Here is a 26941-nt window from a genome sequence, read left to right as displayed (position 1 = left end):
ATTTCATCCTCATCATTCCTAGTTACTCCTCAAACCAGGCCCTAAGTAATTAATCTCCTTTACAAATTTGTATGGCTATGTCCTCACCTGAGTTAACCTGTAGTCAGCCAGTGAGAACTCTGTGTTTCATATCAGTTCTCATTAACTTCCATTCATGTTTCTTTCCCTGCAATACAGTGCTGCTATCAAAAACCTAAAATACAGTCAGACCCCATTTCCTTTTATCTATTTCAAGAAGTGAGTTAATAAAACTTTGCACTTACAGCTCCTTCTATCAAAGCATCTCAAAACTCCTTACAAACATCTGTCTACACAACACCCATGTGAGGCAAGTTTTAGATTCCTCAGTATAGGATGAGGCACACAAGACATTAAAGTCAAAATTTAAGTGTGTAAAATTAGGGCTGTAAATCCATCTTTAGACACCTAAATAAAAGTGGCCTGATGTTCAGAGGTGCTGCCCATCCACAGCTCCTATTTACTTCAATGGGATCTGCAAGAGTTCATTATCTCTGAAAGGGCCTGATACAAAGCAGATGGAAGTCAATGGAAAGACTCCTCCATGAGTGTTGGATCAGGCCAAGAATCAGGTCACTTATTTAAGTATCTAAATAAGGATTTGGTTGCCTAAAATCAAGTATCTAGGATCCAGATTTTAAAATGGTAGCCCAAGTGACTTGCAGGCAGTCTGTGGCAAAGCCATGAATAGGATCCAGGTTTTCCGACTCTCAGTCTTGTGCATTAAGCACAAAACTATCCTTCCTTTGTGTCCATTTTCCCTATGTCAGGCATAGATACCATTGCTGAATATTTTATTTTAGAAGGAAAGATTGTCAGAGATAAAAGGCACAATCAGATACCACCATAACTACTCATGGATTAGGACTTTTAGGAAGTTAAAAACAAGGGTCAGAGTTAAAGCTTAAACCCTAGTCTTAACTCCTATCGTGCTAAGCATTGCAAGAGTCTCCAAATAGCTCATTTTACATAACCATATTGCATGTGCTGTAGTAACTAGTTCAACAGGGTGAGCAAAATACAGAGTTTCATCCCTGTGATGCTGAATTTCCATATTCTGTGAGCGTCTGACCCTTAACATTATTTAAACACACATAGTAGTTTGTGGCTTAATACATTAGAACTGCAATTATGTAAAAGATCACACACCCATCCTGATTGCAGGTTAGAACTATCCAGCACCAAGTCTCTCTGAGTTGTACTGTATCTGCTTTACCAGCCTATAGCACTCTGTACAGTGTGATGATGCAAAGCTTCCAGCTGTGTTCTTAAAAGCATTTAAGAATTTAAGAAAAGGTTTATCTTAATTCATTTGTATGTATAAAGTTTACTTATGTCAGTGGATGCATTTCAGCTTCTCATGTCACACCTAAAGTGTAAAGCTCTTACATCATTAGGATAGCAAAAACAATCAGCTTCCCTTCCCTGCCCTCCTGAGAACCTATTCTTAAGGCAACATCCCAAGATGATGTAATACGGTAATATTATTATGTGATGACAGTAATATTGTTTTGTAGTTATATAGGAAATTACATTTAAATGATCTCAAAGCACTTTACACTCATTAAACTTCAGGTGTTCCAGTGATGTAAGTAAATGAGATTATCCCCATTTAACAGATATCATTATCACTATATTTAGTACCATTAGTGTGGTGTAATATACTTTCGTAAATCAGAGAACATCTGCATTGCCTTACCCAAAGCACAGACTAGGTCACTGCACACTCATGATCCTAACAGCGTATAATATTACACTGTTTAAAATAGAGTTTATTTTTTCCTTTATTTTCTAACTTATGCAGTATCCACTACAATGTTTCTTTGTGCTAGTGCCAGCACAGGTACCCTGCCTGGCCAACGGGATGAAGTGATTACTTTTCCTCCCTTTCAAGGAGATTTATTATTTGCCACACACCAAAGGAATTGTACAAGATGTTAGCTTTCACACCCTTATTAAAGAAGTAAGCCTGAACAAAAAGGCTTGGGCTACAGGAACAATTGTGGATGTTGGGGGAAGAGGTGGGGCCACACTCTGCCTAGATCCCATCTGAGATGATCTTGCCTGTAGGACTGGGTGTTGAATAGCATGGCGTAGAAGAGACCCAAATGTAAACTGACTGTTTTCTGTAGCGTTATGTGGAGAGTCAGGGATGGTTTTTGGATGGGGTTGAAATTAAAAAACTCTTACATGCTGCAATGGTTCTGTGCCTTAATGTCTGAACCCCAGTGAACCCACCGGGCCTACTGCACATGACACCAGAGTGGCATTTAAAAAAATAATCCTATAGGTGAAGGTGAAAGTATTTGACAGTGGCAGCCATAGAGCTGGAATAGTTACTACTATGGTTAGTTGAAAACTGAACTCAGCAGTAATAGAAACTCCTGCAACAACAGACAATTCACTAGCAGTAATTGATAGAGGGTGACATAATGCAACAGCAGATAATGGCAGTGCTGGACCTTCCTATTCAGGCACCACCCCTGCCTTCAAGACACTCCGGTGTAGTCCCCAGACTATCGCTGATGACAGCATCTCTGACCACAATGCTCCTGAAGAACAATCTGGAGTAATTTCTTGTTATCTTTTCAGAAGGTGACCATCAGAGGTACATGCACTCATAGGGATGGGTTGCAGAGCATTTTTTCATAGAAGCTCATTAAGATTGGAATTCCTTCCTACTCTTCATCAGCTGGAGCTGAAGTGTGATGGGTTGTTTTAGAGGAGAGACTTGTTAACTCTGAAATCTAGATGGAATATCTGCTCATGGTGTTGGGGGTCAAGTCTGGGCTGAGAGAACTAGATTGGGGTTTGGATGGACATTTGTAGTAGGTCTGTCAGCTAAAACCACCTCTGAGAATACAGCACTATCAGAATGATTGTGACTTTGACTCTTGATGTTGGAAATCCCACTGAATCAGTGGAAAGGCATACAAGAGGGCATCATAACACTGCAGAAGGAATGTGTCCAGAAATGACTCTGGACATATACTATCTCTGGAACTAAAGTTCTGGCATTGACATTGGTGGTGAACATGTCTATCACTGGGGTTCCCATACACAGGAATACCGGCTCTGTGGTAGACTTCCACAAGGATCACTCACGTATGGCAATTAGCTCTCTGCTAAGGAAATCTGCCAGGTTGTTGCTGGCACCTGGGAGGTAGAGCGCCATAGTTATCTTATGTAAGTGGCACTATGTCAAGATTCTGATGGCTTCCTGGCAGAGAGGAGACAAGCATGGTTTAACTTAGTAAGTAAGCTCAGTAAGGTTTAACTTAATTCAAACACAGTTTATTCTTAATTCCATGTATTTATTCACAGGGATATGCTGGAGAAACCAGCAACAAATGTTTGAATTCCATAGTATTTCAGTTGCATGGTGCCTGTTCTCTGCTATACTGCACCAGCCCTTTAGAAAGCATCACATTTTGTATTGAAATCAGTAATCACATGCTATGAGGAAGCTCATCTATCTGATGTGCGAACTCAGTGCAGTGGGACACAGTTTGAAAGTGATGGTGTATTTCAAGTTGAATTTAAAAGAGATGATTATGCTACTGATGTTGAATAGGGGAACGTGAAGGCACTAAAAATATCACTGTCAGATTTGTGTTTTCAAATGATTTGCTCACTAGAGCAGCAGTGGGATGAATTATTTTACATGTGAAGGAAAAATTTCATCTTAATGATTTGTGAAGATAACATTTCCCTTTGTGCTATAAAGAATAAATAGTGTTAGTGCACCTAGAGAGTTAACTGAACATCCAGAATATATAAGAACATTCACCTTTGAGAAAAAACTTTCCTTTTTGAAGAAAAATAAAGCAATGCAAATCCTCAATGTCCATTTTAAAATCTGAAAAACCTGCAGAAAGGTGCACTGTAAATATAGCAATGGATTTTCAGAACCAGGAAGTAGTTGGATAAAAGAATTTTCAGGTAACCTTACCCTCATTCACCAGCTGGAGCTGAGTTTCATGAGGCAGAGGAGTTGGCTAGAGAAAGAGCTCTTCTAGTCATCCTACACTGCCATTTTTAGATCTCTGAATCTACCCTGTGGGGTAACCCGCTCATTTTTACTTCTAATTTAAAATGCCTATCCCAGGGTCTAGGCTTTTTTGTTTGTTATTCAAGCCTTGCTCCTTGTCTTTTAACCAGCTCTTAGATAATAAAGGCTATTTTGTTAGGTCTGACTGTGTGCCCAGGAGCTCATCTCCAGAGGTGGTTCTAGAGACAGGGTGTGGTGGGGTGTTCTTTTGTTTGTTTTGAGAGAGAGAGAGAGAGAGAGAGGTGGTCCCTAAAATCACAATGGTTTCTCATGGTGTACAATATATGACATTACACATCCTCAACTCCACAAGGGCACAAACCCCACTATGAAGGATGACAGCAGTAGCTCAATGCACACAAGAACTTTTAGTGTGCATCAGCAGGATCCAGACAGATAGCTGGCATGCGACAAGCTGGAGTATTATAGATTTACACCCCAGCTTGCTGTGCAGAAAGTGCTTGTGTAGACATGCCTTCAATCCATAAGCACAGTTGGGTGTTGGGCAGAGAGAAAAAGTGTACAGCAAAAATCTTAAGAGCCTGGAAACAAGTCTTTTGAGAGGTATTTCTAAGACATGTCCCTTTACTGAGAACCTTGTGCACGGTCAGCTAAATTTATAGACAGGTGGGTTTTTTTTTGGAGGGGAAAAAATGCTAAGGGGTGGGTGGACAAAGGAGTTGGAAGCATTTCTTCTGGGGTACAACAGTTACACTATGGATTTATATGCCCTTGCCACTTATAGCATCAGAGAATCTTCCAAATACTTAAAAATAGAAATCAAGCTGTTTGTCTCTCCCTGCCTGGCCTGTAGATTATTTTAATTAGTTTATAAAGATTTTGATTGTTTTGTTTGTGTGGGAAAAAATAAAAAGAGGAAAATCTATGTCAAAGATGTTTGCATTTAATTCTTAAAAGGCTAGTTCCATGGTTCTCTTCACTTGTGGGAGAGCATTGGGGTGGCATATCTAAATATTTAGATTGATATAACCACCACCATTGAAAAAATATTGGTTCTGAATACTGCATAAGGTACAGTAGAACCTCAGCATTACAAACACGTCAGGAATGGAGGTTGTTTGGAATTCTGAAATGTTCGTAATTGAACAAAACTTTATGGTTGTTCACTCAAAAGTTTACAACTGAAAATTGACAAAAAAAAGAAAGGGAAAGTTTCAGAGCTGTATTTAGTAGTTTATGTTTAACACTGTACTGTTATTTATTTGCTTTTTTGTCTTTGTTGCTGCCTGATTCTGTACTTCCAGTTCCAAATGAGGTGTCTGGCTGACTGGTCAGTTTGTAACTCTGGTGTTCTGAACTCTGAGGTTCTATTGTAGACCTGACCATGTTCTGTCCCTGAACTAAGCTGCAGCCTTAATTTGCCAAAGCTGTAGCCTTGCTTGGGAAAAAGTTAGGTCCGTATACACCACAAGATTAAAAAAAAAAAGTGTGTTTTAACTATGTTGGGGGACAATAATATTGTACAAGTCCCAAGTTCCCCAGTTATTCTAGTGTAGATAGTTATTCAGATGTATTGTAGAATTGTTACCCTATACTGCTTGAGTTAATTAATTTTAGAATGAACTCTGCTCATATATTTTAAAAGTGAATGGCAATCTAGGGCAATTCCTTATTTGTTTTACATTAAAAATACGGAAAATACACGACATACACACTATGTCAAATCAACATATTTATTGTATTTTGTAATCCACTAGTGCAAATCTAGGAACAAGTCAGTTTAGCAAATTACAACACACTGAAGGAAATGTAATGTAAATACTAAGAACACTGACAAAGTAACTTAAAGAGCAGCAAAAAAAAAAAAAAAAAAAAAAAAAAAAGGGGCTTCTCAAGGAAAAACAAAACCACCCTTTTCTAACCCTATGTAAAATGTACTACACCCACATCAGGAATGTTACTGAACATATAGCCAGCTCTTCTGGAATTAATAGTTTGCATTATTCAGTGTGCAAATGGCTGGTCCAAGTTCCTTATCAACTGATGGTATTTTGGTTTTTAAAGCAAATTCTGCCCATTTGCTCAAGGTTTAAATATAGTGCCAGTACCAGTTTTAATGGGGCTGCTGTATTTGTATTACAAATTTAAGTATATATATATATAAACGAAGTCCAATTTCAGTGTATTATAATGTACATAATTCTACCTGAATCCAAATAGGGCAGCATTATAGATACTTTAAAAAAAATTAATAAAATTCTTGCAACAGACAAAAACTTTCAAGCCACCTATGTAATTTTTAAATTAATCTTTAAGTACTGCATATCTACTTTAGAGTTGCATTCCCATTAGGTAGATAATTACATTGCAGTAAGGATTATCCCTACCACTTAGTAGCCAAGGGACAAGGTATATGCTTAACTTTTGCTTTTAAGAAAAGTAAATATTGCTTTAATTTGTGATCAGGTGTTAATTACCAGTTTGAGCCCAAAAGAAAGATGGAAGAAGTTTGTCTGTAGGAGGTTAAATAGAAAATTTAGTTGGACTTCTTTTCTGTTAACAGTTCTTGATTCTTCTCTTTCTCTTGGTATGAAACATACTGATAATCTGTACCAAAGATTCTATCCCACCATGTGAACGTTGAAGCATAGTTGCCAATAAAGTTCATATGATGGAAATCATGGAAACGAGCCCCAGCATAGAAGGGCACTAGATGCAGGGGGTTCAGAGGAATATCGTAGCCACTAGAGAGAAAAAAAAACAAACAAAATTAAAATACTGAACTATAAAGTTTTTAACATTTTGTTTAGAAACCAACAATGCCAGGCACCACTGATTACTTCTTGGTTTTCAGTAGGCTGCTAAAATTAAAATATTGACTATCAACTACAGTTAAAAACTCTCTGAAGTAGTTGCATGAAGAAATTTATTCCACTGCAAGACAGAGAGAAACCCATCTATTAGGGCCATAGCTCTAAAACTAGAAATTGTAGAATACCTATGGACTTGGAATGCTTAAGACGCTGTTTTGTCGGATGCCATTATCTGTCTACTCCATTTCCAAATCAAAGCTTAATTTTAAAAAGGCAGACTGAAAAATGAAAGCCAAAACACCCAAAACATCAGTACAATGATGAATATAGAAGAAAGTCTTTTGTGTGGCATCTGAGCCAGAATGTACAGTACCAGATTGAGAAACACATATTACATTTAGCTAAAAATCTCAACCTTTAAGAAGTACTGCAGAATGGGAAATGACATTAAAGGATTTCAACATGTTCATATTTTGTTGGTACTAGAAAGCATCTTACACCACCTAGTGGCAAGATAGTGTCTAGATTTCATTTTGTTACAATATTCCTGTCATCCCACCCCTGTTAGTGTGACCACTTTGGGGAAAAATATCCACTGACAGTTGTGGTTTCTATCTGCTGTTCACATTGAAATGCACTACTTCGATTTAGTTTTAGCCATTTTTATTTTATTTACACTGTTGTAGTGTTGCATTCCTCAGTTCATAAAGCATATAACAACAGCTTCCTCAAATGGAAGTAAAGTAAAATCACAGAAAATGTTAAAATTGATACAATGAAGCTATTTGACCACCTGAAGAATGAGTCACTGTTCTAACCTATAATATTTTATAATATTCTTGATCTTTTAGTTTCTTGCCTATAAGTATGTTATAACTACTTGTTTTTAATTAACCTAATCTCAATGTAAAGATTGCCCTCCGAGCCCCACAGAAGTTTTAGAAAAACGTAGACTGTCATTATTGAACACCACCTACATGCAATTTTTCTTGGGAGCCAAACTGGGGCCGCTTAGGTTAAGAAAGCATTGGTTCTCCAAGACAAGCCTTCCTGCACAGGCAAGCCTATTGACAGAGAAGTTTAAGATATACTACCTTGAGGTCCCCCTCCATTTTAGTAAAATAAAACCCCACTTATTCCATGTTAGCAAACATTAGGTAATTTGTGTACTAAATATCTGATACAGAGGGTCCTGTGGCACCTTTGAGACTAACAGAAGTATTGGGAGCATAAGTTTTGTGGGTAAGAACCTCACTTCTTCAGAAGCAAGCTTGCATCTGAAGAAGTGAGGTTCTTACCCACGAAAGCTTATGCTCCCAATACTTCTGTTAGTCTCAAAGGTGCCACAGGACCCTCTGTTGCTTTTTACAGATTCAGACTAACACGGCTACCCCTCTGATACTAAATATCTGATATTCTCTCTCAGGCTCTAAGTTCATCCAAGTGACGTGTAAGAGCTTCACTGGTGTCTGAGATTTACCTTTCCTAAAAACAGAGATCGCAAAATGTATAATCCTGCCAAGAATCTCACAAGCTGTGTTTCTAGTTGATGCTTTATGAAGTAGTTTTAGTGAGTGCCCTATCCTCCCACCCAAGGAGTTTTGCTATTAACATTGCCAAAACAGAAAAATTATTATTTTGAAAAAGATAAATGGCCGACTACAATACTGAAATGAAAGAAGCACCACAATCCTTCTCTGGCAGGCCTACACTATCTGTGGACTTCTATTTGTACACACACACACACACAAGCAAAAAGATAGGTGGAAGAGCCAAGTATGGAAAAATCACTAACATGGAATGAGAGGATTTTACCTGTGTACATCAATGGTTTCCATTAAGCGACATATTACCCAGGCCCACAGAAGAATCATATGGTTACAGAAAACAATAATGCCGATGAAAAAACCAGTTCCAAGGATAAGCGTTTCCAGTGGATGTGCATACTCTGCTTGCATCCCAAAAGGAGACTGAGAGGGGAAAAACAAAACAAAAATATACACACAGTAAAAAAACCACAAACATATACAGACAGTAGTATGCCAACACACTCAAGAGTCAGACCAGTTTAGAATAGAGGTAACTGTAACTAGGATGGTCTTGCAGACAGGGCACTCAAGAGACCAGGGTTCAATCCCTGGTTCATCCACTGGCTATAAGTGATTTGCCCAAGGGGGCACATGATCAAGTGCTTCAGTTTCCCAGGAGTGTTCCCCTACCTCAGTGGGAAGGACAAAAACCACTGATGATTTTGAGTCACTACAGTACTATGGTGATGACAACCTTGCAAATAAATAAAAGAAAACTTGTCATTTCTATATATTAGTTGCAAATGGTAGGACACGTATTTCCCTGTCCATTATCAACTTCCCTGAACCAGAAATTTGTAGTAAATAAAAATGATCTCATTTGGGCAATTACAGCAAGTTTTTGTAAAAGCCTTAACATTTTTAAATACCTTCCACAACACAGGAACACATACATGAATTTATAAAAATTTGTATCTTGTAATATTAATAACATTATTCATAATGTATTGCTAGATCAAAACAGTAATTTGACTGCCAACCAGAATCAATAAAGTAAAATCAAAGCAGTTCTCAAATGAAGAGTGTGGGACCCCTTTTTGTCCCTTAGGGACCAACGAGGTCTAAAGTAAGGAAGTGAAACAGTGATTAGGTTCTCTTACCACAGGTAAGATGGTAAAGGCCTAAGAGTATTTAATGGATCATATTCATTACATATTAGATAGTAGCATATACGCAGTAGAATTGTTGGCCTAGTGCAGTTAATAAGACCTCTGAATAACCTTTTGGAAATAAGAAGTGCAAACAGAGCCTTTTTGGCTTACTAGATATCCTGTTCAGTTTTTGGACTGGCCCATGTTTGGGTACAGTAGACCTGCCAGATATAATAAGGATAAAAAAGGAAAGTCTCCAAAGTCCCTCTCAAATAATAATATTAATAGCTTTGTTATAGCTAATAAGTAGATAAAGGTTATATAATCTATTGTGTAATGCAGAATTTCATATTTGGTCATAAATTATTATATAACAAATCAGAATAGTGTGTTGATAAAGGTAGGATGCCATCCTGGGTACACAAAAATGCACTGAGACTTAAGCGTTTGCCTTGTTTATGTACAGCCTTGTGTTTGTGTAGATGCAGCCAATTCATTGGCTATCATCCCTATCTAATCACTGGGTGTGGCATTCTGTACCGATGCTGAAATAAACCTGTTCCTTGGATTTAAACCTGGAGTTCACAAGTGGCTATTGTCTGCTACACCAAGCAGTGGTTGTCTGTTTGCTAGGTTCATAAGGTAACCTGTGGACCTGGTTGGTAGTCCTGAAACATCCTTACAAAATGACTTAAGACTATAAAATATACTAATTCACCACATCTAAGTTCAGGAAATACAACACTAAAAACAGTTTTAAAAGAAGAACACTGTCAACTTGAATTTTTTAAGACTACTTTTGGAATGATTTTTTTTTTTTTAATCAATCCTTAAGAGTGAATAGGGTTTTTTGCTGCCCTACTGCTATTTATAATAAAGGGCTTTTTAGGCCTTTACCAGACAAACAATTAAAGTGACTATATTTAGAATGTTAATTGCCCAAACCTTGCAGCTATAGAAATCTTAGCTGAAAGTTTATAATAATCTTAGAGTACAATAAAGATTATGGCATAGTAATTATAAAATTACTCGATTATTCATTTGTTGTACTCAATGGCACACTGTCAGTTTGACAATCACATTTGTTAGAAGATTTTTAACCTGCTATAAATTTCACTACGATCATAGTAGACAGTCACCATCCTGGCAGTCAGATGATATAAGGCAGGTATTAGAATGCGGCTGCCATTTGAGTGAAAGGGAGAGAAGAGAAAGAGTTGTTACAAGACACGTTCCATTATATCTATGATATTTGGGTTAATTTAATAGTTATGGAAACCACCTAGCAGTGGTTTACCCCAGTATTTGTAACTGTGTTTAATTGATAAAAGAAAAAACAAGTTAGGTGACGCAAGATCTATTTAAATATGCTGTATTAATACAGTTTTTAATATAGCCAGGAGGCTTACAATAAACACATAAGGTTGAAATCATTAAAGTAGTACGTACTACAAACTCATGATGAACTTTATGGATGTACTTGTATATTCTCTTGTGATGCAAGAGTCTATGCAGGAAATAGTGCCAGGCATCCTCAATCACTGCACAGCCAAAACACTGGGCAAGTAGCATGTACCTTTTAAAAAAATAAATAAAAAATAAAATAAAAATTGTTAGCTATAGCAAGATTAAAATATATGAAAGAAACAGTACTCTTCTTTGCTATCAGGCCAAATCCAGAAACTTTTATTAAGGAACACACCATTCTTTCTCCAGGATGTATGTGCAGAGAGAGGTTCTGGAAACTTGGTATGTACATTTAACTTTAAATAGTTTTAACAACCAGATAAGGGGGGAGGGATAGGTCAGTGGTTTGAGCATTGGCCTAATAAACCCAGGGTTGTGAGTTCAACCCTTGAGGGGGCCACTTAGGGATCTGGGGCAAAATCAGTACTTGGTCCTGCTAGTGAAGGCAGGGGGCTGGACTCGATGACCTTTCAAGGTCCCTTCCAGTTCTAGGAGATGGGATCTCTCCATAACCGCATATTCATGTGCTCACATTAACAGCTCTTTTATTGATCTACTACTAACAAATACTACTGAATATAGTATCTAAAATTGTACATATATTTCTTCACTAACATAATATATATGTACAATTTTAAGTACTATACTCAGTAGAGTTTGTCAGTAGCAGATCAACGAAAGCTGTTAAATGAGTTAACGTGCAATACAGCAAACTTCTTAGTTTGGCTGTTGACACGTGCGTGTGCTCTCTCTCACACATCTGTATATAAAGATAAAGCAACATTAGCACTAGAAAGGAGATAACTTAGTACCTACCAAGAAATTGTAATTATAGATAAATAAAATTACTGTATGTAATATTTCTCCTGACACTAAAACTAGGAAAAGAGGCACCTAAAAAACATAAGGGTTGCGATTTTAAAATGTATTGGTTTGCAGACAGAAGTGTGTGCACATGATACAGTCTCTTCCTAAGGTACATAATGCAGTATGTGGGTAGTGCTTCATCATGTTATTTTTAGAAGTGAGCCAGATGGCTCAAAAAGCATTAGATACTTGCTGTAATCAAGTGTGGACTCACCCCTGCGGCGCCTCATACTGGTTGTCTTGGGAATTAGCTCACCAGCATCCGGAGCGCCCTCTGCAGGCCAGGTGTCCCGCCTGTCGTTGGCCCCGTGTCCCTCCCGGACCCCAGTGCCCTTGTCTTGGGTGCTGCCCCCCTGGCAGTACCCCACTGTCTCTCTGGGTCTCCCCACCCAGGGGAACCCCCACCCCCTATCCCAATCTCGCCTCAGTCGTGGCTACTGCCAGTCACCATCTAGCCCCCGCGCCCTGGGGCAGACTGCAGTCTATCAGGCAATCATCACAGGCAACAAGGGGTTTGGACTGGCTGCCTTTACCCACCCTCAGGTTGCCCCTCTGCAACCCAAATACCTATTTGGGCCTAGGACCAGGCCCTGCAGCCTGGGGAGTTGCTGGCCTAGGGCTTCCCAGCCCCCAAGGCCTTTCCCCATCCCTGCCTCACTCTAGGTCCCTGGGTGAGCTCCCTGCAGCCAGACCTGTCTCTTTCCTGTCAGAGGGAGACTCCTCAGCACTGGCTACCCTGGCCTTCTTATAAGGCTGAGTGGCTCAGTTTGGGGCATGGCCCCAGCTGCAGCCACTTCCCCAATCAGCCAGGGTTTTGCCCCTTTACACAGCCCCAGGCCTCTGCAGGGCTTTTCCAACCCCTTCAGGGCTGGAGCCGATGTTCACCCTGCTACACTTGCATATACAAGGGTGCTCATGAGCCCACAGATGGTGTCTTAACTTCCAGCCACACTGTATCCCTTTTTGGATTTAGTTTTTCAAATCCTATCACTCCAGGATTTGAACAACGTTGCAGGCATTAGGCACAATATCAAATATAGGACCCTAGCCTGGTCCCATTATTGCAATGGGTTAAACTTCAGTGAGAACAGGATTGGGTCTATGAACTACACCAGGGATTTGGAGCAATCAAATTTTTGAATTGCTCCGCTCCAGCACCAATAGTGACTGCTCCAGCTCTGCTCTGACTCCACTCCGCGCTCTGACTCAAATTAATTTTTAATTAAATAAAAAAGTGCATACTGTCATTTTGAAAAAAGATTTTTATTCAGACTTTTAAAACAATTTAAATGTCATCAACAATTATACAAACTAGAATCATTCATAATTCATTCTGTAAAAAAATATTGCAGCAATCAAGTCGTCATTCATAGCCTGCCTCAAATCATTTAAAATTAACTTTAAAGCTGAAAACAGTCGCTTTACACTAGCTTGAGTTGTTGGCATGCTCGAAGCAATTCTACAGGCAGCCTGAGTGCAGTGTGGGTAGCTGTGAATGGCCTCAAAAACAGACTTAATTTTTAGCCTACCAATAGGCTCCATCGCCTCACAATCTTCCCGAAAGTTTCTCTCAAATAATGCTTCATTACAATTATGAATCGCAGAAACTCGCCGGCGTCTTTCTTGTTTATCCAATTCCTTTTCGAAGTCATCATCTTCTGAAGAATTGATGCTTGAATTATCTCCCTTTCTCCATGATGGTTGAAGACGTCTTAGGGATGGACGCTCAAATAAGTTCAGAGTGGAGACAGAAATTTGAGAACAGCCTATTTCTGAAGGACGCGAACTTTCCGAAGCCACAAATTCAATTGTTGATAACTCCTTTTGTTGTGTTTCGTTTTCTTCAACTTCTTTCGCCGAGTTCAAATGTAGCAATAGATTTTGTTTTTCGAGTCGTCGAGCAATATCAAGGAGCCCTTCCTTTGCCTTTGGTATTTCCCTTGAAGTAAGAAGAATTCAATATCATGGGTCAACATAAACTCCAGCAAGGAAATGAATATTGTCAAAAAGCTTCTCTTCGTGTTTCTGCATGGAGGATAGAATTCCTTCTGCAATTTGTCCACCATTTTCTTGCAAGAATTTTGACATTTTTTGCCATTCCTTCATTAAAACTCCTGGGGTTACATTGGCAGCTTGAAGATTCACAGTTGTCTGGTTTGGTTTTGCCAAGAGATCTCGCAGGTTCTTCACTTCGTCCCATTCAGCTTTTGTTAACTTGAGTTCTCTTGTTCCAGCAGCAGCCACTTGTTCACAGTAAGATTGAAAAATGAGAAGCCGATCAATCATCGCAAATGTTGAACCCCAGCGAGTCACAGTATCCAATGATTGAGTTACCCCATGTAGATCAAGCAGAACACTTTGAATACTTGGGGTTTGTAGTTTGACAACGACTTGTTGAATTTGTGCCAGAAATTTCTTCGGATGTTCTTTGTTCAGTCCATCCCAGATTGCCAACGGAAGAGTGTGAATACCACACCTCATCAGTTGGACTTTTGAGACTTCCAACATGGCTTCATGAGACGAATGAGGCTAGGGTCATTAACCCATTGCGCAGCAGCATTCATGTTGAGTTTAGTTCCTTCATCAGGCAAAATAGCTTCAGTCCTGTCCACATCCCTGTTCTCAGAGGTAGAAACGGTTTCGTTGTCCTCGCTGAAATTTTTGACGGCGCACCACGTTTGCTGCATTGTCAACGCAGATGCTCAGCACTTGCATTTCACTGATCCCAATTTTTTACTTGACTTTTCACGTACGAAGAATTGTGACGCCCTTCAGTGTCGATTATGTCCAAGGTTTTTACCACAGCTTTATCTTTTCCTTCTTCGCAGTACTGAGCATTGATTGCAAGGAAATTTCTGTTTCCATGGGTTGCCACATCCATTTTCAGGTAGCACAATTTTTGCTCCAAAGCTGTCTTGAGCTCTTTGCGACCAGATGCAGCTGTGCTGACAACTAAATGACGAACCGCATCATGCCCCGTCGAAACGCCATGCTGCCGACCCATTTCACCTGCAATTTTTTGGAATCCTTTGTTCTTTAGCCTGAAGGCAGTGAGCGGTGTTGAACTCAAGTAAACCATTTCCATCAGCCCTTCACGGAAAATATTGGCATCCATGGTGACTGTAACCTTTGAGGACTTCAAATATGAGTCAAGTTTTGTTTGCTCAATTTTGGGTTTCTTTTTAGATGAAACTCTGCAAAAAATCTTTTCTCCAGGAGTTTTCAAAGAGCCAGATGAACGTCATTTAGCCACATCAGCTTTCTGTTTTGCCTCATCTTCCTGGTCCTTTTTTTATAACCAGAGCCGCATAGCTTTCAGGGTGGTTATGTTTCACATGCCGCCAAAGGTTGAAACTTTTCACAGCACTTGCTTCACTTGTCTTGAAGCTACTTGGTTTGAGCTCACCATTCACTTTCTTTTCCATGTTGCCGATTTCTTCTTTGTTTTTCCCAAAAGCCCGAATTCGGGCTTTTCAAATTCAAAAGTAAAGACGTCGTTGAGATCCTTTTCCATAAAATCAGCTATCAATCATGGGGGGCTGATTTGATTTTTTAGTTGAAGGCATGGCCAAATCTTCTTGTGCTGCTACCGCATCCAAATGTTTCTTGTTATGATCTTCGAAAAGCAATGAACAAAAGCAGTACATTTTTTTTTATAATGTACCTGCTTGTGATATCTTAGCCCAGGAGTCAACAACGTTCGGCACACGGCTCGCCAGGGTAAGCACCCTGGCGGGCCGGGCCAGTTTTATTTACCTGCTGACGCGGCAGGTTCGGCCGATCGCGGCCGCCACTGGCCGCGGTTCGCCATCCCGGGCCAATGGGGGCAGCGAGAAGCGGCGCGGGCGAGTGATGTGGTGGCCGCGGCTTCTCGCTGTCCCCATTGGCCCGGGACGGCGAACCGCGGCCAGTGGGGGCCGCGATCGGCCGAACCTGCCACGTCAGCAGGTAAATAAAACTGGCCCGGCCCGCCAGGGTGCTTACCCTGACGAGCCGTGTGCCGAACGTTGTTGACTCCTGTCTTAGCCACTTACAGTACTTCGAATTTATTTTGGATTTTCAGGACAAAAATGATCGCATTTTCTTTTTACACAAAATTATTATTAAAGTATATTTTAATATTTTAACATTTCTTGCCATTTTAATGAGGTAAGAAGTATTTTTAATATACATAATATAAATTATTTATAAATTGTAAGTTAGTTTTTCTTATGAAATTTTGTGGTAAAAATATTCAAAATATTTGTAATTAATATCTCAAAAATGCTTTAATATAGATATATCAATGAAATTTGGTATGTGCCATAGCGTTAGTATGTGCTATCGCTGTTCTACAACATTAATTGTTGGGAAGTAATGAGGCTACACATTACAAGGTTGAAAAAGTTTAACGGGAAAGCGGATTCAAAATTGCAAGCACAGTCCTTTTAGTAAAGAGAGCAAATTTTCGGAAATATGTTTTTGCTTCATCAGCTTGAATAGATTATACAAGATAGAGCAAATAACAGGTTCTATCTTGTATAATGTTTCCAGCCTGATGAAGGAAAAACCATGTTCTGAAAATTTGCTCTCTTTACTAAAAGGACTGTGCTTGCAATTTGAATCAGCTTTCCGTTAAAGTTTATTTCCAACGTTCTATCATACAACATCATTCAAATAAAATTATTTAAACTACAGGCATCGTGAACTGGGGGGACTGGGCCAATTTTATTTAATATCTTTTAAATCTTCGACTATTTAACAACTACGACCCTGGAATATGATTTAATGCTAAAACATGCATTAAAATGGTACTCTTAATTTATTTTGTATAATTAAACATTTCAAAAAAACGGTTTAAAATTTTTAATCTGCTTAGATGCTTAGAATGATACAAACAATTTTACTTATTTTTAAATTTGGAACCATAAATTTTAAATGTAATAAATAACCAAATATTATTAACTTATTATGGAACATAATATTACTGCTCATAGCCAGGGGCAGTCGATGACAAGTCTTTCTTGAAATATGAAATAAAAAGTGACCAATCACCAGTTCAGGATGCCTATGGTTTAAATAATTTTAGATAATGTAATATGGTAGCACGACTAAACACTAAGATACAGACATAATTTCATTACTTTATATTAAAGCGTTTTTGAGATATTAATCAGAAATTAACTTTTCATCACCTCCTTGGAGGGACTGTAGCTCCCTTAGGAAGAATTTTAGGACACGTGTTCACAGAAATGTTTTTTCTTAAAATGACCTAAGGATTCACCCCCCAAAGTTGTGTTGGACATTTTCCAATCACTCTGGATATATCACAAAAATCACTCCTAATTTGTGCAAAAATGTTTACTGTATATTTATATGCCTGCTTCATGCGACTTTTTCTGTAAATTTAAAATTACAAAACAACGCTACCAAAAGACCGTTGAACAGATGACATAAAATAAGTCCACCAGAGTGATACGGGAGCATGTACAAATGAACCGGTAACGGGAGTCCGTGTGAGAAATGAGCTTAAGTGATTAATATCTCTTGCAATATCTTAATAGATCAATAAACAAAAACATTTTTTTTGCAATATACCTGTTTGTGATATGTTAAATATTGCATCTTGCATCACACTTTTCCGTAATCGCAGCACTCAGCGTGTCTCCTTGATCAACACATACTAATTTAACTAATCTACGTGAGTACATACTCACCTAACCTTGGCACAAAGGCGGGAGCAGTCTGCAGTGTTGCCGGATGTCTAATAATTATCTGATTCTTTAATAAAACATATCTCCAAAAAACTTCGTAATTTTGTATCTGTACATTAAATCTTGATTTCGGCCGAAGTGAGAATAACTGACATATTACGTAAAGTAGAGGTTAATATCAATTGTTATACAATCTGAAACTTTTTGGCACCTTTCGGACTTTCTTGCTAAATATCATTCATTTTGGATTGAAAATGGAAAAAAACTGGAGCAGTGGAGTAGTCAAGATTTTCTGTGCTCCGGCTCCGCTCCGGCTCCAGGCAAAAACCTGCAGCTCCACTGTTCCGTGCTCCAGCTCCGGGCTCCGCTCCAAAGCCCTGAACTACACATTCATTCAAAACAATCACATGACTGTGCAGCACACCAAGTTCCCTACCAGCTGGGAACATTTCACAGCTACCGTCATCTGTTCTTCCAACAGACAGTTGGAACAGAAGTACAAAACATTTCAACAGTTTCTACCTACCATCTTGGCATCCTTTCCCAGTCATAAGGGATACTGAAGTACTCTGTGAAATAGTAGGTACCACATATCAGAGGAAGCTGAATACAGAAGTGATTGAAGAGAAGCGTTTTTAAACACTTCCACTGCTTCTCCCATGTTTCTGGTTTATCCTAGGAAAAAGAAATTTCCAATCATCAGTCCTACTATGCAATATCATTGCAGAAATACAGAAAAAGTAATTCTGAAGATTTGACTTCAAGCTACAAAAGAGAAAAAAGCATTCACTGAATTTTCTACTTTGCCAAGCTATGCTTTAGTATTACAGACATGTAGTGCTGTAATGAGCTAGCTAGTCTTTAGGTCTACCACTGGTCTCTACTGGATAGACCTGTTCAACTGTGTTTGATACATACTATACTGCTAAAAGCTGATAAATATTTTCCTTTGCTCAGTAGTAGGGGCCTGTGCTTTTGGAGAAAGTTCTGACCACCAAGTAGTTCTAAGTAGTCTGTGTGTGCATAACAGTGACAATTGTAAAATCTTAGGTGGACACATTTGTTACCTAACATGCAACCATATTTTTAGGTGTTAGAGGTACATATGCAGTAAGTTAGGAGGAAGTGGATCCTTAGGTGATTTTCACTCTTTTAGTGGGTTTAAGTCAACTCGTCACATTATAAAGAAAGAGGAGCAAATGAACGGACTGATGTGTTAATTATGTGACCTGAAAAAAGTATAAACAAGAAGCAAAAGCCTGAAAAAGTGGGGTTTCCTATAATTCTTTTTACCTTTCTAAAAGAAAGAAAAAACAAATCAGGTCTTGTCTACCCTGGAAGATCATGGGCCACTGGAGAGCTAGCAGGATGACATCACAGCACCAACCAAGTGAAAACTGACGGAGATGAACAGCGACCTAAGTCAATCTATTTGTTTTTGTTGACATCTATTTAACTCTATCACTACATTAACTTGGAAACAGGGGAGAGAGAAAAAAAAAAAAAAAAACACCTAAAATTTAGCATCCCACCAATTTAAGGACTGCGAAAATTCCTAAACCACATAAAAGAGATCCCCGGTTTTGCTGGAGAAGGAGTGTGGATCAAACAGAAAAGGAATGGAGCTTATTCATATAAAATTATATATACATATATATACACACACACACACACACACACACAAGTGCAAGGGTACAAAGAAGCTGGGGATTAAAATCTGTTGCAAGGATGCGTTGGATAGATCATCCCATTTAACAGTCACAGCTATGACATCTATATTTACTTAATATTTTCCAAACCAAATTACTTAAGCATTTATATACTTAAGTTTCACAAGAATTTTTCAACACTCACTGTTTTAGAATAAGCTTGATTTTAAATCCAGTACTTAATATGAACATGTAAGTCAGGCAAGTGGAGAAAACAATCACCAGGTTGCATTGGATGGGCAGATTACCTATTATGGAATGAAATTCACTCAGATGTGCACAGCTTGTTCAATGTTTTCTGTATTACAGAAACTTTGCATTGCCCCTTCAAGGGGATGTGGGTGGAGATGTCCCACAGGGAAGGCCAGATGTGTGGCCCCCCATCTTGGCACCTAACAAGCCAACATACAGAAGTACTAGGGACAGGGGAGGGGAGAGGTGTACAGCAGTGATATTTAGACTGAGGTACACAAATGGCTTTTTAATAGGTCTCCTGCAGTTCTTTGCAGCACATCATATTAAAGTTATTAGCCAATCAGGATGCTTTTACTGTTATTAACCAATTAAGTTATCAACTTGCACTAAGTTATTAAACTTATTTGCTATGAGACTATATATACACACACTTTACATATAAAAACGAAATATTTCCTCTGTCATGCTGTTTAAATCTATATACACTACAGTTCTATAGTAAATGAAACAATGTACACTACTGTGGCTCTTTTGGGTAATGTTGATCGCTATTTTGGCTCCTGAACCACTGAAGTCTAAGTATCACTGGACTACAGGATCCAGAATTATACTTAGCCAAGAGCCCAAATCTTCCACACAGAGACATGTAGCCTCTATTCCAATCTATGTAATGGAACAGTGATTGAAGAGGCTCTGCTGCAAAGTTGTCCTTTGCATTCACTTTGAGAGCAATGGACCCCTCCCCCTCCCACAAAGCTGAAGGAGTTCCATTACTAAACCCAATAATCTGGGGCTTTGTATAGGTGGAAGTGAGGTGTGTGAACCTCCCATAAAATATATAGATGAGCATATCAAGAACAGATATTTCTACATTCTAAGATTCCTGACCACTTGTAAAATACGAAGTTAGAATATCAAAGCAACCAGAAACCTGTGAATTCACAATTCTTTGTCTTACCTGCTGAATTTTATACTTTTGCATATAAGGTATAAACTGAAATATAAATCCAGGTAGACAGAGCAAAAAGTAGGAAAGTTCATGAACTATGAGTGATCCCCATGTTGCAATCTGGAACTTGGTGTAATTGTCCAGCATATAGTTCCAAGCATTTTTAAATGGTTGCTGCAGTGGATTGTCAGGCAAGAAAGAGTCGATGTATTCCACTGCCAGGTAAGCGGAGTTCAGGATGTCAACACTCTCATTCACTGCCATTGTTCAGATATAACACTTCACACTTGAAGTTTCTCTGCAGAATTCTAGAAACAGCCTGTAAATTTTAAAAGGTAAAATTGAATTCGTAACTGGCAAATTGATGCTATTCAAACAGCCGTCTACTTAAATAAAAAAAAAGGTTAAATTCAAGGGTTAACAAGGACACTGTAAAAATACATTGTACTTTAGAAAAAGCACAAAACTATGATGTAAACAGAATCAACAGGTCTAATCCTACAGTTAATCTGAAATCAGCTCAAGTGAGTAGAGGGCTGAAGGATAAACTCAAACAGGGGAGTGCACAAGGGAGTGCAAGCAGAGGCATGGGTTCTACCCAATAATCGGCAGGGTCACAGAGCTCCTCCATCTCCTCCAAAACGGTCAACATAAGAACAGCCATACTGGGTCAAAACAAAGGTCCATCTAGCCCATTACCCTGTCTTCCAACAGTAGCCAATACCAGATGCCCCAGAGGGAATGAACAGAACAGGTAATCATCAAGTGATCCATTCCCTGTTGCCCATTCCCAGCTTCTGGCAAACAGAGGCTAGGGATACTATCCCTGCCCATCCTGGCTAATAGCCATTGATAGACCTAGCCTCCATGAATTTATCTAGTTCTTTTTAGAACCCTGTTGTAGTCTTGGCCTCCACAACATCCTCTGGCAAGGAGTTGCACAGGTTGACTGTGCATTGTGTGAAGAAACACTTCCTTTTATTTGTTTTAAACCTGCTGCCTATTAATTTCTATTAGTGACCCCTAGTTCATGTGTTATGAGTAAATAACACTTCCTTATTTACTTTCTCCACTGATAACAGTCAGCTCTGTGTTTTTGGGGAACCAGGGCGCAGTGTCTGGCCTCTCTGACTCATGAGGGATACCCCACTCCCCTTCGCCGGTCTCTGCTTGAACCAAGACCAACGATAGAAAAGGCTTGCAGAGAGCAGTGAAGGGCATTGGGAGACACACCTAGACCCCTCCTGACATGGGTGACAAGATTAAAACATCTCCATTTGCATACAGAATGGAGAGCAGAGACAACTCCCCTAGCCTCATCTGCATGAAAGATAGGACAGGGATTAGCATACGGAATGAAGAACAGAGAACCGCAGTGAACTCTGAGACCAGAAAAGCAGGGAAGCACTGCATCATGGGAATCTCTGCTCCAGATGTTAATGAACCTATGCCCAGCTGAGCAGTTATCAGACCAATTCTAGTAATGAATCCTTGATTGATATCCAAAATACTGAAGCAGCCTAGTTGCATTGTGAGCTCCCTGGAAGAAAACACCACCCATAGCCAAGAGTGATCAGCTCCTGTTGTCTAGCCTAAAGAAAACCCTTGAGTCATCAGTTTACCCAAAACCAAATCTAGCGTTCTCCCTTGAACCATTGTTGTTTCTCTACAAAAACCCCTACCTATGTTCAAGTAAGCGTTCTGATGCTTAGATCCAAACTATGCATCAGTTCCACTGGGACTCCATCTTCTCCTGACTGATCGTGCTGGGGGCTCTGTCTGTCTCCAGCATTTAGGACCCTGAGCTACCACCATCACCTGGGAACCCTGACCAGTTCAAGCCTCATGGAGTGGGTGAGAGCCCCCTCTTTTTCTCTCTCTGTTTTCCTTTCTACCTTAGGTATTAATCTTTAATAATGTAGGTTATGTTGGTTTAGCCCTCCTTGTGTAGTTATCACTATTATTCAATTAATACTTTTATGGTTAGGCTGGTTGCTTCTCTCTCTCACTGAACTTTACTCTTTTGTGTTTTTAGATTCCCCTATTTAATCTGCAACGACACTTCTTTTACCTAAACTAAAGATCCCTGCAGTGCCCAAAATACTGTGGGGTTTGCTTATCATGTAGGCTCCTAATCTGGGACACACAAGGGTGGCAGCTTGACCCACTCCATTGAGCCCAGGGACATATAAGGGGTCAGCTTGAAAGTGCAGATTGACCCAGTCCACTCAGACTTGCTCTGTTAATGTATGTATGTGTGTGTGTTCATCTAGTTCTGGGGCTGGACAAACCCAGCCCTAGGGAACCTAGGTCCTGCAGGATAGCGCCACTGGGAGGGGACTTGCATAAGGGAGAAGTAGAGCTCCATATGAAAACACACATGACACAAGCAGTACATTGATAGAATTACAGACCCCTCTCCCCCCCCGAAGAAATGAGCATACCCCAAAGTAACACCACACTTGTCATGATTTTATAGACCTCTAGCATATCCCTACTTAATCGTCTCTTTTCCAAGATGAAAAGTCCCAGTCTTATTAATCTCTCTTCATACGGAAGCCGTTCCATACCCCTAATCATTTTTGTTGCACTTTTCTGAACCTTTTCCAATTCCAATATATCTTTTTTGAGATGGGGCGAACACATCTGCACGTAGCTTATTATCGATCCCTTTCTTAATGATTCCCAAGTCTCTGTTTGCTTTTTTGACTGCCACTGCACATTAAGTGGATGTTTTCAGAGAACTATTCACGATGACTCCAAGATCTCTTTTTTGAGTGGTAACATTTGTATAGTTGGGATTATGTTTTCTAATGTGCATTACTTTGCATTTATCAACATTGAATTTCATCTGCCATTTTGTTGCCCAGTCGCCCAGTTTTGAGAGATACTTTTGTAGCTCTTCACAGTGTGACTGGGATTTAACTATTTTGAGTAGTTTTGTATCATCTACAAATTTTGCCACCTCACTGTTTACCCCTTTTTCAAATTGAAATTGCTATGCATGCCCCTGAATCCAAATGTTTCTAATAACTGGTTTGGTGGCAAGCCACTTCAGAGAATCTGTACCTAAACTTCTATCATCATAAACTCTTAGTTCTTTTAGAAGTGTAACACGGATATCAATCACCATTATAAAATTCTGTTCATTCACTGAGCAAGGAGGCTTCTTTTCAAACAATTATTATTTCAGCCTTAAACAATTCATCTAAGTAAACACACTGGTAAATAAAGTGGCAGTTAGGGAGGCTGATATAAAAAATGTTCAGTATACTAAAAGTAGAATTTTTTGTGGCTAAGTACAGGTGAATTTCTTCAGACAATTCAGTAGTGTTGGTCAACAACTTTCCATTACATTATTATTTTGGGAAAAACTGGGGGTTTGATTAAATAAGAATTTTCATGGAAAGTACCTGGTTTCCTCAAGAACTTTTGATTTTGTTGGAAAACCTCCCCCCCCCTCTTCCCCATTTTTGGCTGAACTTTGTCAGAAAAACTTGATATTTTAAACTAAAACAAAAAGTTAATGAAAAACTACATGCAGCTTTTGGATAATGTTTTGGGTAAACATTGCTCAAGTTTAAGCATGACATGTAATGGAAAATTTACTTGCTTAAAACTATTAAATATTTTGACTCCTAAACACAAGGATCTTATGTGTGTTACTGCTAACACAGTGTGTATTTCCACACAGCAGAACAAAATGATTCAAACTGCAAGATTAATTATTTATCAGAGGCCAAACAATATATATGATTTAGAATCCAATGGCAAAACAACCTATATGTTAAGTTAGGATGTTCTCACTAGACCCCACGGCATAATGTCTTCTCTTTTATAGTCAAGGAATGGAACAGTTTAGGGCAGATACTCAGATCTGAGTGGCTCAGGAGCCAAATTAACCATCAACATTACACAAAAGAGCCACAGTAGTGCGAATTCATTGTTTGATTTACTATAGTACTATATATTCCAATGATGGGGGATTTATATACATATGTTATTCTCACAGTAAAATGACTAACCAAATATTTTTATCAACTACATCTGGTTAACAACATGGTAAAAACACCCTGCTTGGTTAACAACTAAAATCACACAGTGTTTTAATATCATGCTTTGGAAAGAGCCTTGCAATGGGGTCAGAGTATCACTGGCTCAGGGGTTACTTGTAAGGCTGCTTTTCCCTCTGGCTTTTTAATTGCAGCATGGCCACAGGTCTGGTTGACTGGCTCGGTAGGTGGCCCTGACATTAGCAATTTTCACAGTCAAATCTGTTCTGGTTCTTGGACAAAATTAAAAGCTTGCCAGCAGCAGGGCAACGCACCCAGCCTCCGAACAGCGCCCAGCCCTGGGCGAGGGGTGCCAAGCACACTGAACTCCTCCCGCTGCCAGGTAGGGTGACCAGACAGCAAGTGTGAAAAATCAGGACAGGGGATGGGGGGTAATAGGAGCCTATATAAGAAAGACCCAAAAATCGGGATTGTCCCTATAAAATCGGGACATCTGGTCACCCTACTGCCAGGAGACCGGAGCAGCGAAGCCCAGCAGCCCAGCCTTGAGACCCCAGCCCTGGGCCACCCCCGGCACAGGGCAGCGTGCACCCAGCCTAGGGTGACCAGACAGCAAATGTGAAAAATTGGAACCCAGGAGGGAGGAGGAAGAGGGGGAGAATAGGAGCCTATATAAGAAAAAGATCCAAATATCAGGACTGTCCCTATAAAATCAGGAAATCTGGTCACCCTAACCCAGCCCCTCACTCACCTGCACAGCAATAGCACCTGCCCCTCACTCACGCACCACAGCCGCGGCACCCGCTTCTCACCCATCAACAACAGCAACAGCAGCTCTCGACTCCGGTTCCTGAAGTGCGCTCTCCTATTGGCCGCACAACACCCCTGCGCCGCTTTGATTGGCTCCGGGGCTGGAACCGGTCCCTGTCAGGCGTGGGGCGGGACAGAACGGTCCCACCAGATGATGATTGGCAGAAGGGATGGAGTGAGCATAGTGAGATCTCGGAGCGCAGCCAATGAGGAGCGAGGAAGCCCAGGTGACGGCGAAGACGCCATTAGAAGGAGACGGGCTGAGGGGTTCTCCCCAGGTATGAGGGAGAGGCGGGGCCGTTACCATGGTTACCTTTCCCCTTAGTCACTTTCCTAAGCGCCTCAGGGGACTGCCGGGCTAATTCGACGCGGCGGCTTTGTAGCGCCCGGAATCCGCTTTCAACGTGGGGGTAAATGGGGTGGAGAAGAAGACAGCGCGTTTGGTGCGCGCCTTGGGGCTAGGGCAGAGGCCCGACCAGCTCGTAACGCCAGGGCCGCGAGAAGGCGCGGTGGGGGGTGGGCTATAAAGGAACGGACCCAGGAAAGCGCTACGGTCACCGGTGCGAACCCTCCTCACGCCAGCCGAGCGCTGCCCTGGAGGGAGGCCGGGCCGGTGGCGAGGCGGGGCGGGAGGATTCGCTGGCGCGCTAGCTGAAGGGTGGTTGTCCACTCGTTCTGGAGCGCCCCGGCCGAGGTGGTTTTCCCTACCGCCCTAACTCGGACCTAATGGTAAACATAGTGGGCGTGTAGGTGCGAGTGCATTGGGTGGAGTGACTGCTTTCTTATAGGCCAGTGGTTCTCAAACGTCATTGCATCACGATCCCCGTATGACCCCAAAATTACTACACGACCCTAGGAGGGGGGCTGAAGTCTGAGCCTGTCCAAGCCTCATCGCTCGGGGTTGGGGGGGAACAAAGCCTGAGCCCCACTACAGGGGAAGGGGGGCAAACCCAAGAGCATCAGCCCCAGACAGGGGGCTTGTGACCTGAGTCTTGCTGCCAGAGCTATAACTAGGTATTTTTGTGCCTGAGGCAAGAGTATAAAATTGTGCCCTCCCCCAGGGCCGGCAATTCGGCGGCGGGTCCCTCAGTCCCTCGCAGAGGGAAGGGCCTGCTGCCGATAGGGTGACCAGATGTCTCGATTTTATAGGGACAATCCCAATATTTGGGGCTTTTTCTTACATGGGCACCTATTACTCCCCCCTCCCCCCACTCTGTCCCAATTTTTCATACGTGCTGTCTGGTCACCTTAGCTGCCGAATTGCTGCCAAAGAATGAATGAAGCGGCTGCGGTGGAGCCTGTGATTTTGGGGGGGTCTAACTCATGATTTTTGACTGCTTGGGCTGGTAATGTTGCTTCCAAGATGGCCTTTGGTTCCAGTCCAGTTCCAATCCAGAGAGGGACTCACAGGTTAAGAGAGGGAGGTGCTGGATATCAGCAGTGACCACTAGCGATCAGCATGTGTCCTGAGAATGTTGGGAGTTCAGATCTGCAGGGCAGGATCAGGGGTGGCAGGTTTGTAAAAATTTTGGTGGTGCCCAGAACCCCGCCCAAGGCTCTGGGAGGGAGTTTGGGTGACAGAGAAGATCTGGGGTGCAGGCCCTAGGCTGGGGCAGGGTATTGAGGTGCAGGCTCTGGGAGGGAGTTTACGGATGGGAGAGGTACAGAGGGATGGGGTGCAGGGGTGAGGGCTGTGGGTTGTGGCTGCAGATAAG

General features: G+C 40.7%; 1 protein-coding gene across 1 annotated transcript; it reads right to left on the bottom strand.

The window, feature by feature from the left end:
- Positions 1-5749: 5749 nt before the first annotated feature.
- On the bottom strand, positions 5750-25946 carry MSMO1 (methylsterol monooxygenase 1). Its single transcript, XM_005307444.5, has 6 exons — positions 25168-25946; positions 20413-20722; positions 18077-18225; positions 10973-11099; positions 8659-8813; positions 5750-6774 (listed from the first exon to the last, which is right to left on the bottom strand). The coding sequence occupies exons 2-6, from the start codon at positions 20665-20667 to the stop codon at positions 6567-6569; spliced, it is 894 nt and encodes a 297-aa protein (XP_005307501.1). The 5' UTR covers positions 20668-20722; positions 25168-25946; the 3' UTR covers positions 5750-6566.
- Positions 25947-26941: the final 995 nt, after the last annotated feature.

This window comes from Chrysemys picta, chromosome 5 (genome assembly GCF_011386835.1).
Source record: "Chrysemys picta bellii isolate R12L10 chromosome 5, ASM1138683v2, whole genome shotgun sequence".
Taxonomy (NCBI): domain Eukaryota; kingdom Metazoa; phylum Chordata; order Testudines; family Emydidae; genus Chrysemys; species Chrysemys picta.
The sequence above is the reverse complement of the archived record's forward strand: the minus strand, read 5'-3'. Positions and strand labels throughout refer to the sequence as shown.